Raw genomic sequence first — 16,490 nt, 5'->3', positions numbered from 1 at the left:
GGCTGAAGATGGAACACAGCAGGCTGCACTGCTGAGAACAGGAATAGTGTTTTTACTCCCGCTGCTGCTCCAAAACCGACTCATTTCTCCTGTGTGCTTTTGAGTGTGTATGCATGTATTTGTGTCTACGCTCGCGTCCGCTCGGCACATTCGTTTACCGGTACATATCTTAAATCCGCAGATGGCTAGAAAGGCCATCTGTAACTTTTACCACCCGCCAAAAGACGGGCAAGTGTAGGTCAAGCTTTCAGAACCAGAATCGCGGCGTCTCAATCCTTTTTTCCGTTCTCGTTCTGTCTGACTGGATACAGTGGCAGAAAAGTAAAGAGTTATTATGCAAATCCCTCAATTGAACGTCTTTGTTTTTTGCGGAAGAGGGAGAGCAAGAGAGGGATAATAATTCTTTTGAAGAGATGAAAAGCAGAATGCTAATTCTGAGTTGCCTGTAGAGACAGAGAGGCAGACAATGCTGGAGACTTTTTATTTTGGCTCCTTCTTTAATGAGTATCACCTTCTTTGTATTTGTGATGCATTCTCTGAGGGATTTAGACAGCCTGCGTGCTTGTATACATACCTCACCGTGGGTGAGCATATGTGTTTCCTGCCTCATTCAGGAATATAATTCCCACAATGACACTATACATTGAGTCCTCGCAGGTGTGCGTGTTTGTGCAGCCATCCTATGTGCACTTGTCCATGTTTTTTTTTGTCTCCATCACATCAAATCATAATTGAAGTGGGAAATGGACCCCATGCAGGTGTCTGCATTGTTGACCGCGGCCTGTTAAGAGCGTTGTTGATGATGATTGGAGGTAATCTGCCAACGTGGAGCAACACGGTGCCAGAGTTGCGAGTATAATTATACTCTATGAGAGCAGACAGAGGGGGGAGGGCAGGGAGAGTGACTGGTGAGGGACTATTTATAGTCGATCGTTAGTCGTCTCCAGATGAGTGGCTGGTGCTCAAGTAGAGAGGCAGTGATTGGTGGACAAGTGGTTGGCTCTCAAGAAGAGAGGCTGTGGTTGGTTTGTTGACTTGTCTGGACAAATTATCTCATATATCAATTTTTAAGAATATTTTTTGAGACCTGTGTTTTATAACTGCAAGCATGGTTATATAATAAGGGCAATTCATGGTTATTACAACTTGGATCTTTGGATTTTTCCTGCGCAAAGAAGGATTATTACTGACTCTTTGTTTGGTGGACCCACTTTCAATTTCAACAAAAGTACTTTAAAGCTTTAGTTTGAGATATTTTGAGAAATGGGATTAGCTTTGTTGCAGGGAGTTGGACGAGAAGATCAATGCGTCATATCTGTCTGTGAAGCTGCAGCCAGTTAGCTTAGCTTAGCATAAAGACTGGAAACGGGGAAACAGGAAAAACTGAAGTGCAAAAGCTGTACTGGTTGGTCGATTAATATCAGCCGATATTGGCCTAACAGATATGTTGGTATCGGCCCATATGCTGTCCAGTATGTAAGTGTATTGTTTCAGGGCGCTGATGTCATTTTGGACAATGAAGTTTATTGTTAATGAGGAACAAGTTGTAATAAATCAAAGTTATCCTTTTGATTTTGTGATGTTGGTCTCTCACCCGGCATATAAATGGATGATTTTGCTACAGGAACTGACTCTTTTCCTTCTGTCTCTGTGTCCAACAGGTACTACAGCGCCACCATCCTGCAGATGTCAGGAGTGCGGGACGACCGGCTGGCCATCTGGCTGGCCGGACTCACCACCCTCACTAACTTCCTGTTTACCCTGCTGGGAGTGTGGCTGGTGGAGAGAGTGGGGCGCAGGAAGCTCACCTTGGGCAGTATCATAGGTAAGCCACTCGAACTGTCCACTTCAGGTAGATATGTCATTGTCCACAGATACTAATGATCAGTTTTTCATGTTGTGTGTCATTTTTTTGGACAGGTTCGTGTTTGAGTTTGGGCCTGTTGGCCATCGGTTTTCTGATGTCGGCCCAGCACAGCCCTCCTGTCACCTTTCACCCACTGGACCCATCTATGGCCAACTCTACCTGCGCCAAATACCAGTAAGTACAAACCTCTAGGGTTCAGTTTGGCTACAAGGTAAACGCTGCTGCTGTAACACTGGCTCCTCTGCTATAAAACAATGACCCTTTATGATCTCCCTTCATGAACAACCATAAGCAAAAAATAACGGGCAGCTACAGCACAGTTTTACTGACATTATGGTCCAAATAAGAGCGGTTAAATACTGCTCAGGACCTGATATTGATTGGTTTGAGCCCTGGAATTACTCCGACTGCTACAGCCCTCCAAAAGACAGAAAGAAAGAACTAGCTTTGCAATGTTTAGAAGGATTCAACATTCAGAGGCTCTTCTGAGGCTTAAGCTGCTCACATGGGACATGTTTATTTGATAATTAGATACTTTTGAAAGGATTAGTTTGAGAAGTGTCGAGAGTGCTGCAACGCTGTTTTGCTGTGACTCTCCAGAAATGTTTTGTGGACTGCGAAACTTCGCCCAACTTTTCATCAGCTTGAGGGTTAGTAGATAATGACTGCATTTTAATGTTTGGGTGAACTTATCCTTTAAGCATCCCAAAGGAAGACTTGGGGGGATTTAAAGAGTACTCCCCCAGCTCTTCACCGGGGTTGATATTAAGTGCCGTTATTCACATTTAGTCGCATTATGCGCAGGTATGGATGGAAATGCAAAGCAAAACCAAGACCGCAATTCAACATAAAGGCACTTCTGCTCTCTGTAAAAGCACTCAGTACTTTGTCGGGATATGAGTCCAGAGTGCACTCTCAGTGGTGGAGAGCTTCAGAGGATAAAAAACCTTCTGAGAGGATATCTGTGCTGAAGTTATTGCAGGTTTTCACACATACATTAGTAAAAATCTGTGTATTTCTCAGCACTCAGACTTGAATTTAAGATTAGTGCCAGCGTATATATATGCAGAGTCTGGCTGAAAGTCAGATTTTTGCACTGTACTGTGCAACATCCATCCCGTTTCCTCCTGATTTATTAAAAACCAAATAAAACAGCGGGTTATCGTGGAAAACAATTCTCTATAAATGCTTTGCAAACATTGTTCATGATTTTTTCCCCCGAATATTAATCTTAAAATACAATGCGCTTCATTGTCTCCATTGGCAACAAAAGGCAAACACACAAACACACATACACACAGATGGAGAACCTGGGTGTGTTTTCATGTAAGCCAGGGATCAGTTGCCTCTGTGTTCCAATTTACTCTCACTTACACAGACACAAGATGAAACTCATGTGTAACGACGCTCTTTCATCATAACAACAAACAGCGCCTAATGGACTCGCTGTCCGGCAACCCACACGCTGCGACACACAAACACAAACGCAGTGGTAATTTGAAGAGATGAGTGCTTTCACCACACTGCAGCGCCTTCATTGAGTTCACTTTACTGCATTTGAGCGCACACATCCCCTCGCCGACCACGGGCCACGTCAGAGGAGCACCGGAGCCACCGCAGGCGTCTCACGCTCATTATGGACGAGACGACCCATTAAGGATGCGTTCTTGAGGTGTCTCCGGTTCGATCTGACTTTAGGTGACGTCCATGGGAGATTATGCAACCTCTTGGATATATTGATTGACAAATGCTGTTGCTATGCTGGTTGATACTCATCATCCTTGTGTGGCACGTATGTAGTTTACAGTGACTGACCACCAAAGTTAGACAAAAGCAGGGTCCTTATTTCTTGCAGGTGGCCATTGATTTTGCCCGATGAAATGTTGACTGCTACTAGGAGATTTTATTATTTTGCCATAGATAGCCAGGTAATTAAGCTAATGTATCTGTAGTTGGTAGAAAACATCTTTTTAATGCTTTCAACTGACTTGTAAGCCATGAGCCTGTCAGATGAGTCTCAAAGGGGCGCTATGTAACAATTTGTAGCAATTTACACGTATTAATCACTTTTTAATTGGCCGTGTGAGAGGATTGTAATGTGATGTAAATCACACCTGTCTTTCTAATCGCCCTTTTTTTGTGTGTCAAACAGTGTGTTCCCAATTGACTGGTGACATATTGTAATTATGTAATTTAAATAAATAATTTACATTTGACCACATGGCCTTAGTGCTGGTTATATCACACTTAATACCACGTTGTCTCTCCTTTTTAAGAAGAATTTGAAGGCGTAAATGGCATAAAAACAATGACAGCCGAGCATAGTCGTCAGTGATTTTAAAATCAGATCCTGGTTTTGGAGAATCCTGACACCTACTAATAAATCAGGTGTTCACAGAGAACTTCATGACTTTGCTGATATACAACTACAGAATTATTAGATACACATTTCAAGTTGTCATTTCAATCTTCAAGCTGATGCACGTCTCTTCACCTTCCCACAGTATTTACTCCTGCTTCCCACCGACACTAATACCTGGTTTTATTTGAGCCTATCTGACCTCAGTGTGTAATTAGAGCAAGGTGCCCTGCACTCAGGGAGTCTGCACACTGCAAAAATAGACCTCTGAAACAAAGCACCCATTTCATGCACTTCCATCGGGCACCACAACAACAAAATTGAATTTGTCTCCAAGTCAGCGCTTCAAACTCTCTTACATGTGGACCGCTAATCGCATAACTGACTGTGGCACATGATGAGATGTACTTTTAATAAACAAAGACATTACAGAGGGATAGGACAGGATAAAGATGTAATGATGAAGAATAATTTTGATGAATCAGTTCCTGTATGTGGGGAATGGTCCATACATTAATTTAATTTGGGTAATGAGGCAAGTCTCAATTAGAGTCTTAATTGGAGGGGGTGGACTGCTGCTTTCTGTCATAGTCCCATCTTGTGACTGAAGCAGATAGTGAAGTGTGCAGCACCAACTCAACACTGTACTTTTAAAACATCTCTGTCATTATCCTACAAAAAAACACTTGATCGATTGAGCTCAGTAACATTATAGCTAATGTCGCCGTTTGACTTTCAGACTGTGCGAGCCGTGCATGCTGGACCCTGGATGTGGTTTCTGTTACCGTGAGAACGCCTCGTCGCTCCTCACCTCCTCCTGTGTGCCTGTCAATAAGGCCTCCACCGAGCACGCAGCGTGGGGCAGGTGGGTCACAGGATGCAGACGACGGGGGGGCAACGAACATATGCTTCGAATATATATTCACAGTTTGATCAAATTCCAACTGCCTAATGTGAAATGACACATTTCAGATTGAATTGGGAGCAAAGCTAACGAGTGTGCCTCCCTCTTCCAGATGCTCCAACTCCAGCCTGATGAGAGATCACACCTACTGGGCCTACAACTACTGTCCCACCTCCTTCTCCTGGCTGGTTTTACTGGGTCTGGTGCTCTACCTGGCTGCTTTCGCTCCAGGTAAGAGATCAAACCTGGGTTGTTTTTCTGTCTGAGATTCACTATACTGTATATGATTCAATTCTTCTGTTTGGGTGCAGTTGCTTATTTCTCTAAGCCATGCCAAGAGCCTTTAAATGATGTTAGGTCACCTGAAATCAGGTTTTGCTCACATTGCTATATTGAATTTCGCACCAATTATTGTGTTGTGTCCGTGGAGAGAGGTGGGAGGTTCTTTCTCTCTTCACCTTGAAGACATCAGGCTCACCACACAGTCCATTAAGAAGCTGTTCTGGAGCTTTCAGTCACCTCACATCTTTCTCAGCAGATGTAGTTTACCCAGTTAGCAGGACATTGTAGATTTTTCAATTTTGGTTAGCAGCATAAGCAGATGGAAATGTCACTCTTGTCCTAAGAGACGACAGTGCTTTATCGACTTCTTATAGAAAATTGAAGAGTTGAACAACTACTGGACAACTCATTAACTGAGGAAGGTTGTGTGATATGACTGAAAGCTCCAAAACAGCTACTGAATGAAAGCAACCTGTGTTTGAGCACAGCTTTACAGTCTTCTTTAATGTTATTTTAATGTTGAACGATGCATCTCTATAAATTCTCCCCTTTTCCACCAAATTAGCTTTGGTTCTTGAAACAGTTGCCGTCAAGATCCTTGGAAACCTTTGTGCTATCTAGCGACCCTCACAATCTGATATGGCTGTGCTGGTGTTTTTCCTAGAACATCATAATTAATGTTGCTGCAGGACCATCACTGCAACTAACCAATCACAGTTTTGTAATATTACAGCTTTGCTGCTCTGAAAAAGGTCGGAAAAATATCCAGACTGAAGAAGTTATCCTTTCTAGCATGTGTTTAAAGCTGTGAAAGGGGCAACGTATAGATGTACTGTACCTCTCCATTGAGCCTTCTGTTTAGACTTGTCTCCATGTCTCTTTCAGGGATGGGTCCCATGCCCTGGACCATCAACTCAGAGATTTACCCTCTGTGGGCGAGGAGCACAGGGAACGCCTGCGCAGCCGGAGTCAACTGGACCTTCAACGTCCTGGTGTCCCTCACCTTCCTCCACCTGGCTCAGTACTTCACCTACTATGGTCAGCTTTGAACAAACCAACTACCTTCAGAGCTTCTGTTTTTTTATGTTTGTAGAGACAAAGTAGGGAAAGTCCATCAAGTTTTTCTTTTTATTATAAAAAAAATGTGTAACATGCATCCATCCATACCTTATGTCAAGATCAGCAAGGAGGTAAAGCTGACTTATGCCTCCAACCTGCCCCCTCCAACAGTAGTCTATACCTCCTCAGTCAATGTGTCTCAACAGCAGGTTTCTCCTCAGACAGGAAGGACGTGACCTTTCGTGGGAGCCGGCGATCGATCCATCAGGGTTGATTGTGGAAGCTTCCTGAGATACAGCGGGTTAAAGATCGATGTGAATTGTTCATCCGGCTTATAAGAATAATTCTCCAAGAACGGAAAAATATATTAAGGTTGTCATAGAAACAGTAATGGTATTTAGCATAATGCACGCCCTGTTGTAGCTTAAAAATGTCATTCTGCTCTGACAAGGAGAAAATAGAGATCACAGTGGCATGGAAATCTCATTAAACTCCTGTCACTGTGCTGCTGTATGAATGCTTGGTTCTAGGTGCATTAGTGTTGCCTTCTTGTGTTATTTCCATTTTGACAATGGCATGTTAATTCTACTTTAATGTTATTGTATGGTGGCCAGCAGACACACACACACACACACACACACACACATCTTTGTAGAAGCTGTGATAGAAGCTGCGATATTGGCTGCCCTCAAGATCTGCTGTCATCACCAGTGTTTCTTTTTCTGTCGATGAATGAGAACAAGCAAAGTTATTTACAAAAAGTGACACAGCTCTCGAAAAGCTGCACAGTGTGTTCCTCGTGTTTGTGGGTGGCTGTCCTTGGTGACAGTGTTTCTTTTGTTTCGCCCCTCCCAGGAGCCTTTTTCCTCTACTCCAGCATGGCATTGCTCGGTTTCTTCTTCTGCTACGGCTGCCTGCCAGAGACCAAAGGCCGGCGTCTGGAGGAGATCGAAGCATTGTTTGAAAACCAGCTCTGTTCCTGTGGTGTCTCTGACTCAGACGAGGGACGGCAGGTTGAATACATCCGAGTCAAAGGTTCAAACTACCATCTATCGGACAACGACGCATCTGACGTGGACTAGGGAGAGTTTGAGTGGCATGATTATTGAAACACGCAGTGGTTGGGTCTGTAATATTTTCTTTTTCTGTGTGAGCTGAGGAGCCACTGGTTACCCTCACTATGAGGCTGAGAATCAGTTCAGAAGGCCTTTTGCTTCTATCAGTAATATGAGTGAGTTCACTTTCAATTCAGTCAGTTCAGGAATCCAAAAATCCTCGCAGTTAGCACGAGTATGTTTATTATTCTCTGAATTGAGGGTTAACTGACGCCAGATCTGTAGTTGAACCCCAAAATATGTCATTTATGAAAGGCTAAAACACACATAACAGACAGAGGTTCAGAATCTTTTTCATGGACACAGGAAACATGACTGTTGAAAACACAACGTATGTGCAAAATATAAGGGACACTTCCTCTCTCACAAAGTACTTTACAGAAGGGGCTGTGGCTCAGTATCAGTGACCGTCCCTAATATTTTGCACATTTTCTGACTAAATATCATTTATGGTTGATATACGTTGTACATACAGTATAAAAAGTAAAACATGACACAGCCACCCTACAGCATACGTTTCTATAGAGAACTCCATCTTAAGGTACAGTAAATGTGGTCTCAGGTTTGTGCGTTCACAAAACTTTTGTTGACATGACAGCGGTTGTAACTTATTGTTGATCTGTAGTACCATTATGCCTTTCTATATGGAACACGTCTCAGTTAAATGTTGTTCAAGCTTGTAGCGTAGCACAATAATGTCAGTTCCTCATCTGATGACAGTCTTAGGTTGTGGTTGTTCTGAGATTTTTTTATGAAAAGCAAACACCAGAGATGTACAGTATATTGTTCAAGTTTAGAAAACTTGTATTGTCAGTTGGTGCCTAAACAAAACTCTAGTAGCACTGAGAGGAATCGTTTTGTTGACATGGTTTATTTTTGTTAATTTATTTAAATAGTTGTTCCATCCGCTTTGCAACAAATGACTGATTGCTTTAGCATAGTTTGTTATTTTCAATTCAAAATTAAATTTTTTCTCTCCATGTACTATGGAGAGTACAATCTCGGATCACTTCCCCACTGATTTGCTAAAACCTTCACTATGGACCCGTGTTATAAACCTACTTATGTCATGAACTAAGGTTGTTATTGTTGGCTTTTAAACGTGTAATGCAAAGAAAGTCTAAGACTAAAACCATGAATTTATGATTGACACTTCACTTGTATTTCGTTCTATCTTTAACATGATAATATTAGTGCCTGTGTATTGTGAAGGTGCCTAATGGCCGTTTTTCAGTCCAAACCCCCCATGCGTGGATAATATTATTATTATATATATGTTGTTATTTTTTAATTTATATGTACATATCTGTATTTCACCTGTGATGGAATATTACTTTTTTTACTATCATTTCATGTATTTTAATTTGTGTCTTCCTCCATAGCCTTATGTACAAATAGCAGAGCATATCATTTATGTGGTTCTTGTGACAAAAGTCGAGGAGTAGACTTTAGCGTATATTTGCCAATGTTGTTTTGTAAAATTGTAAAACTGTGTGAGGTTACACCTTGTTAGTCAAACACACATAGGTTTCTGTGTAGCAAAAACTGTTAAAAGGTAGACTACGGAGTTACTTTGTGTAACTAAACAAAACAGGTTAATAAGGCGCCAGCGCTCTGCGCTGTTACCCCGTCCAATGAATAGGTTTCTCATAGCAGACCATGTAAAGTGAAGGACTGTCTATACTGTCTTGACCCATTATAATTAATAAAATATACCTCTTTTTAAAAAAATATTTTCAAATAAGAAGCTGTTCGTCAGATGTCGTGGCACAATGAAAGGACATTTTAACTGACCCCTAAAAGTTGAATAAAGTATACATAAGTATTGTGATATTTTTGGTATTGTCAAGGTGTCATATTTACATATAGATGCCTATAGAAATGGTCAATCAGTATAATTATTGCCACGCTACTCTCATAAATGCCAGGACAGTAATAAAATGCCATATACACGCCCATAAAAATGAACATTTCTAACATAAATGTTGACTTCTTAAAAGCAGCTTTAAAAGGACCATTTTTAGCCCATTGTTTACAAATCATATTTTCTAACAGGTGATCATTTTCCAAAGCATGTTATACCTTTTAAGACATATTTATTTACCTTGCAAGAAGTCACTGGTCTCCATTCACATCAATATGCAATGAACAAAAACGAACTTACAGTCTAACTTTGATTAAAACAAAATGGTAACATATTTGAAATGATGCAGAACAAGAAATGGTATCTCATGGTATGCTTTTGAAAATGATCACCAACATTGTAACGCATGTATGATTTTGAATTATGGGACTAAAACGCGCAAAATCTCATGTGTATGATGCTTGAGGCTAATAAGATAAATCCAACTGCATAGATCATTTTTGGAAACCTGTTTTCTACAATTAGGAATTGCAGTGAGGTAAAAAAAAGTTATTTTCATCCAAATGGAGACTAGTTTAAAGTAGGAGGAAAAGAGCTTGACTATAATTCAAAATGTTGAGGTGTTGTTATACGTTAGATTTTCATTTGGTCCAGGATGAGCTGTCTTAAAACCACACAAAGTAGTTTTGTACTGAAAGTATTACTACAGGTAAAACACACACCCGTGAAGCTCCATAACACAGATTGCGTAATGAAACTCGTGTTGACCAAATATTTAACGTGATTGTTTCAGGCTGCACCTCGTCAACGATCATGTGGTGTTCAGCCGTTAACGTCCACTTGTGTTGACGCTGTCCTCTACCACAGTGGGGGACATTTACTGTGTACTTATGGTGAAATGGTTGCAATTTTTTTCAATGTGAACCGACTACATGTGTTTCTACAGTTTACGAGGAACTACAAAAGTACAAATTTAAAAAAAGTATAGTATATTTGATTAATGTTCAAGCTGTAAATGTTTTGCTAGAGTTTATATTGTATAAAAAATGAATATCTTCATGAAATCTTAACACTTGAATATGTATATGGCGAAAGAAATAAACTTATGAATCAGAGCAATGCTTTGGGGCTTTATTTCTTTTTGTCTTTATCATCACAATTTGAACAAACACTATGCATATTTTATGTAACAGGCATGTTTTTATTCCCTGCTGCCTTCATCCGTCTCCCTTCCTTCCTTTCTTTCCTTCTTACCATCCCTACTTCTCCCTCTGTTTGAACAGGAGCAAAATGTTAGCTATTTCCTAAAGTGTCGCGGAGTCTTCTGAGTGTCTGCTAACTCTGGTGGCGGCTGTGGCCTCCTCCCTCACTTCACTGGAGAGGTCTTTCATCAGACGTCAATTTTCTTCTTGCCCTCTCTCATCTCTGCCCTCTCTCGTCAGAAACGAGCAGAAAACAAGGTTATTCAACAAAATGTTCAATTGTGTCATTGTCAGTCGAATCTGCAGAATTAAAATATGAAGCTTAAGTTTATACACACAATGTTTCTCTTTAGTTTGTACACCTCTGCTTGGTCATGCTCACAGCATCTAGAAGGGGGTTTATGGGTCTCTGCAGGATCACTTTTCCGTCACTGTTGTCAGCAGTGCATTTGTTTATAAAGCTGCTGCCTGATAGGGAATCAGCCCTGGATTTCTCCTTGGGCGTGTTCTCCCCTCTGCTCCTTGCCTCGCCTGGTGAAGGTGTGTGTGTCTCTGACTCTGCAGCAGTATCAGTCTGCCTCCCTGTGGCTGTATGCTGCACTGACACATCAACAGGTGGTTGGCACAAGTTAAACCCAGTGGCTTCAGTTGCACTGTCTCCAACAAAGCCGCACTGAGTAGATGCATCACATGTCTCAGCCGCGGGGTTGTCAGCAGTTTGAGTTCCCGCATCTCGAGTGTCAGTGGGTGTTTTCTTGCAGTTGCACAACTCTGAGCTCACAGTCTGAGCCAGAGTCTGGTAAGAGTTGAACTGAGCTACGTTGCTTCCCATTTGTTGGCTGTTACTTCCTACAGCTTTATCTGAGCAAGCCATGCTCTCCATAACTTTCTGATTATCTCTGAGGTTCATTTTGGGTTTTAGGAGCGGGGTGAGAGGCCTGGGCTGAGTGTGACTTTGTTTCGGATTCTCCTGCAAGCTCCGGTTTGGGTTTGGCCTATCTACACAACAGGCTTGGTCCATATATGAAGAGGCAGCCTGGAGGCTCGGTTGACAGCATTCTTCTTCCTAAAATACAGTCAGAAAAGGGAAACAGTATTTGTGCTGGATCAATTATGATCATGTGTGATTATAATCAGAGTAAAAAATTAATTATTAATAAGTAAATGCAGGAAGTGTTTAAAAATGTAACTCTACCATGGCTTTCACATCTCTGGAAAGTTCATCACTTTCTACTGATTGATACATTTTTATTTGCATTAGTTGCCTATTAGTTTTAGAACTGATTGTAAGTTTTTATTGTATCACTGAATGGCCAAGCACATAGTGCCGGCTTACTTGTGTCACTCAGATCCTCTTCCTTCATTCACTGTGGTCCTCGTCTCTCAAACAGTCCGCCTGTTGCGGAGATCTGAGGGACTCCACCTCTGTGGACTTTAGTTAAAGCCTGGCTTTTATTTGAGGTGAATTGCCCTCATTTTTAAGTCTCAATTATTGATTTTCAATACTTCTGTTATCCATCGTCTTTATTTTATTTTGACTTTTATTTATTTCTAACATTTTATTGTTGTAATTTTTAAGCTTTCTATTGTTTCTTTATGTTTGTTTGAAGGGTACTTTATAAATAAAGTTCAGTATTTCTGAGGTGATTCTGCAGTCAAAGTACAACATCAAGGTGGACAAAACTCCTGGGTTTAACTAAACTCACATCATTTGAATCTGAACTGAGGTAACCTCTGCTACAAGAGTAACTTGGCGAGCAGTCGCAGCCATTCATGGGGCCATTGTTGTGTTCAAGAAATGCTGTGGGATTGAAAAAAACAGCCATTCAATTTATTGTCTATTCTCCAGCATATACACAATACATGAGTAGCTTAATTGGAGATGCTTAAGACACTTACAAAAGTTTGTGTCGGTGCAGTTGGAGAGCTGTGAATAAAACACATTTAACATGTAAGACTGCAACTACCCACATCAAAAGCGTGCCATCTGTCATCTATCAAGATAAAATGACATTTTAAGACTGTCAGAGGCTGTACAACAGCTCATGATGATTGGATAAGAGGGTTACTTTTTTTTTAATCATCCCCTTAGCAAAGATTTTTATTTTCTTTCCATTATAAGTTAGTTCCAGACAGTTACAAACTCTACCACTTGGTGGCAATAAAAAGCCTTAAATGAACACTCACATGAGGATCGCTCACCTCCACTCTCATGCACTGTGAGTCCGGGACAGTTCTGGCAATAAAGAAAGAAAATTCAGTAAAAAAAGTAGTGCACATTATATATCAATGATAACATCTTGTTTGATGATATTATCTGCGTAATAACCTACTGTGGTGTTGATTTCACTGGTGTTTCATCTTTGAGATGTATCTTTGATGTTACTCTCCCACAATGAGAAGCTGAAATCAAGTTTAATGTTAACTTGAGGAAGAAAATCATCGTGAATGTCTAGAAGTTTCAAGCCTTATTCACCTGTTTCACTTTCTTCAGTGCTGAAGCCCCTAAAGACGACCTCCTCAATCTGCTGCTCAGTTTCTGATTGGTTGAAAGGGAAGTCCAACATGTGCTCCCTGTCCTCTGGTTGGTTGAGAGAGAAGGGGACCTCATGTCTTGCATGGTTCCTGTTGTCTGTGTTACTGTGATAACACATATATGATTTAAGTGTTTACAAAATGAGGAGTTAATTCAAGAATAGAAAATAATCAATCAAGTTCTAGTGTTGTTCTTACTCTGGCTCTGAACTTCCAAACAGGACTTTGGCTGCTCTGGCTGTCTCAAGTTGGTAGAGGGGTGTGTTAGATCCATAGGACCAGGGGACACTGTCTGTCATACCTCTGGGCTGGGAGAAAGGCTGAAACTAGCAAAGATAAAGTATACAGTAGCAACTCATTTGGGAATATACTGTAACATTTTAATTCACAAAACTTCAGAGGAGCTCATGGTTAGCTTTTAACCAAAGCAAAATATAACTTTAAAGGTATATTATGCAGGATTTTACTAACAATGTATAGACTCATACAAATGTAATAAGAGCCTGACTGAAACACAATTTTTGGAGCCGATTCCAACGTTAGGAAGTGAAGAATACAGATGTTATATATCGACAGATAAACATTTTTTTTGCAACTATCCCTTAACTGTGATCAACAAACACTTGTGACATAGTATAAGAGAGGATTTTAGTGGATTTTTTATAAAAACATAAATACCGTGAAACGATCAGAAAATAACTTTTTATTTCTCAGAGTCACTGATTTGTTCTCTCTAACGCCGCTCCATCTCTTCATTCACTCTCAGCTCGCTCGACCACCACTGCTCTATGTCTCTTTCTTTGTCTCGGCCGCTGAGACGGACAAGTGGGGCCAACTTTAATTGGCGTGTTTACAAACAACAACCGACAAATCCTGCATAGTGTGCGTTTGAGCTATAACGCAAAGCAGGATTTTAGTTACTTGAGCACTGAAACACAAAATCTATAGTAACCTGTTGAACGACACAATTCTATTTGATACTGCAAGACATTGTTTATAACATTTGTTTACGCTGTTTATACAGTAGATTTATGCAGTAGGCACCTGTCAGACAGAATTCATCTTAGGTCTATAAAGCTACACATGGAGTCAAATGTTCCCATGCCTATGTAATTAAATGCAACTATAACCATGGTGTAATGTAATCATATTAATGTGAGAAATTCCATAAAGTAATTAATATTTTCACAAATATTTTTCACTACCTTGGTCTGCTCCAGCCCTGAGGTGTCCCAGGGTGGAGGGGAGCAGTGAGGAGGTAGCTGTGCCTGCGTCTGGCTTCTCTGCTGGAGGTTCAGCTGCAGGGGGAACATTCCTGAGAGGACAAGTTTGATTTGACCTAAATTGACTGATTGTGTAATGATATGTTATATACTCATGGAGTAAAAATGCAAAGTTAACCATGGTGTGATTTAATTAATACTTTGCTACACCACCTTGTCCCGAGGAGGCTGATGATGTGGAGGAGAAGGGGCTGAGGGGGTCGGTTATGGGTGGCAGGTAGTCAGATGCACTGTTGTCTGAGAAAGCTGATTCCAGCACTGGTGACAGCTAGAGGGTAAAAAAGTAAGCGACTTTTTAGCCTGAGGGTCCTATAGTGTAGTCATGTTGAGCAAAGACAAGAAATGTTTTTTTAAAAATACAATATGAACAGCTGCAAAGTGACTGACCTGCGGACACTTGAACCCTTGTGGAATAATATGCTTTTTCTTTCCTGTTGCTTGGACACTAGACATTTAAACAGAAAAGACACTATGAACGCTCTCTGAAATAGGTGTTACTATTACTACTGACTTGAAACCAGTGGTTGGACCTTTAATTCCCAAGCCAGAGGTTTGACTTGAATACCACATTAAGGAGTCACTTAAGTATTTACCACTTACAGTTTGGAGAATTTATTTGATTCTATGATAGTAGATTGTGACAATATATCTAAATATCTCAACAGCAAGAATTGGATCAATATTCAATGTGACTGTAGGTGCATGGACAAACCAAACTCCAGCTCTACCTGGACTGAGGTTGGCTCTCAACAAAATTCAGCTGTGACGGAGGGCAGGGGCTCATCGGGAGTACCAGGGGCTCATTTCTCTTGTACTGAGATCTTCCTTTACAGCTGCCAAGAACCGCGACTTTCGGAGGATCTGAAAGACAACACAAACACATGATTTACTGAAATCATTTGCCATACTCAGGGATTAATGAACATAGCATATTCATATTTGCAAAATAGTGTTATGTGATGTGTTAGTATTTAGAAAATGCTTTATTTTCATGTACAGTACTTTCCGAGTCTGATAAATTACTCTATAAACCACAACATGAATACATATTATTATTTTTACCAGCTTTTTGACATTTCATTTATCTAATGTAAAGAAGCAGGTAGAGATATTATAAGAATTCAGTGTTTCCCTTTGAGCTTCTTTGTTTGGTTGTTGTAACCTAGTGTTAACTCAGAATATAGAATATATATGTACTAGCTGTTATTTCTCACCTTTATTTTCTTTCTTAGCAGCAATCTGGTTGACTATGAACAAGGTCACCAGGTCCATACTACTAGAACTGGTGCCTCCAGGAGTCGTTGGCAGAGCAACTCCCATTGTTTTCAATCTCTGTTGCATTTTCCTCCTCTCGAAATACTCCTGGGAAGAAAAACAACACCAAAATATTAAGCTGGACGTATGCAAATAACACTGTAGCTATCACTTGTCTTGTTATGTCATGGAAAGTGTATTTAGACGTCTAACCTTCTGCCTTTTGGCATCGTTCTTCATCACTAACCGGTTCCTGCAACAAGTGTCGTCACAACGTTAAAGCTTCCTGGCTAAGCTAACGTTTAAAAGCTAATGTTAATATTAGCACGATAGCTGTTTACCAAAACACTCTTCGCTCTCTTACCTTGACCCGCCCATCCAATTCATTTTCAGTGACTGTAACTACCAGAAAAGTAATGAAAACTTCAATATCGTGAGTGTGACAACAGCAAAGCTATAGATAATGTGAGTAGTAAATGTCACTGGTAGCTAGCTTGGTGTTTTTGCTAGGTCGTTATCTAACGTTAACTGCTAAAGCTGTTCAAATATGTAAAGATTGCGCGAGGAGCAACAACTCCCCTCTCACGCGCCACTCAGAAATGCTTATAAACGTATATAAATATATTATAACTACTTCTATAAACGCTCTAAGTAGTTAATATCGCTTACAACAACATATTTTCACGGATATAAAATTATTATTTGACATATTTTTGCCGAAACTTTTAATTACAAGGGCACCATAAAGTACAGTTGGATGGATGTG

The 16,490-nt window shown here is 40.6% G+C and overlaps 2 protein-coding genes across 7 annotated transcripts in view; one reads left to right on the top strand and one right to left on the bottom strand.

Annotated features, from left to right (window-relative positions):
* The window catches only part of slc2a13a (solute carrier family 2 member 13a), a 69,904-nt gene extending 59,339 nt beyond the window's left edge, over positions 1-10,565 (top strand). Inside the window, exons 5-10 of the mRNA XM_084346175.1 lie at positions 1,662-1,825; positions 1,921-2,041; positions 4,966-5,091; positions 5,243-5,361; positions 6,298-6,450; positions 7,327-10,565. Coding sequence (XP_084202301.1) covers positions 1,662-1,825; positions 1,921-2,041; positions 4,966-5,091; positions 5,243-5,361; positions 6,298-6,450; positions 7,327-7,553 — 910 coding nt within the window. The 3' untranslated portion in view covers positions 7,554-10,565. The remainder of the gene's footprint in view (positions 1-1,661; positions 1,826-1,920; positions 2,042-4,965; positions 5,092-5,242; positions 5,362-6,297; positions 6,451-7,326) is intronic.
* Positions 10,561-16,385, bottom strand: redic1 (regulator of DNA class I crossover intermediates 1). 6 transcript variants are annotated; one of them, XM_084346179.1, is made up of 15 exons: positions 16,089-16,385; positions 15,938-15,977; positions 15,685-15,832; positions 15,199-15,331; positions 14,858-14,915; positions 14,624-14,738; positions 14,393-14,502; positions 13,386-13,513; positions 13,129-13,292; positions 12,986-13,055; positions 12,840-12,888; positions 12,552-12,579; positions 12,359-12,453; positions 10,991-11,718; positions 10,561-10,882 (listed from the first exon to the last, which is right to left on the bottom strand). In XM_084346179.1, the coding sequence occupies exons 1-14, from the start codon at positions 16,109-16,111 to the stop codon at positions 11,002-11,004; spliced, it is 1,878 nt and encodes a 625-aa protein (XP_084202305.1). In that variant the 5' UTR covers positions 16,112-16,385; the 3' UTR covers positions 10,561-10,882; positions 10,991-11,001. The 6 variants fall into 6 exon arrangements, with proteins under 6 accessions (XP_084202305.1, XP_084202303.1, XP_084202302.1 ...); XM_084346177.1 differs by having other exon boundaries at positions 10,561-10,884; positions 11,015-11,718; XM_084346176.1 differs by having other exon boundaries at positions 10,561-10,880; positions 11,015-11,718.
* Positions 16,386-16,490: the final 105 nt, after the last annotated feature.

The sequence above is a fragment of the Pagrus pagrus genome (genome assembly GCF_965226575.1).
Source record: "Pagrus pagrus genome assembly, chromosome: 23".
Taxonomy (NCBI): domain Eukaryota; kingdom Metazoa; phylum Chordata; class Actinopteri; order Spariformes; family Sparidae; genus Pagrus; species Pagrus pagrus.
This window is presented reverse-complemented; position numbering and strand designations above follow the sequence as displayed.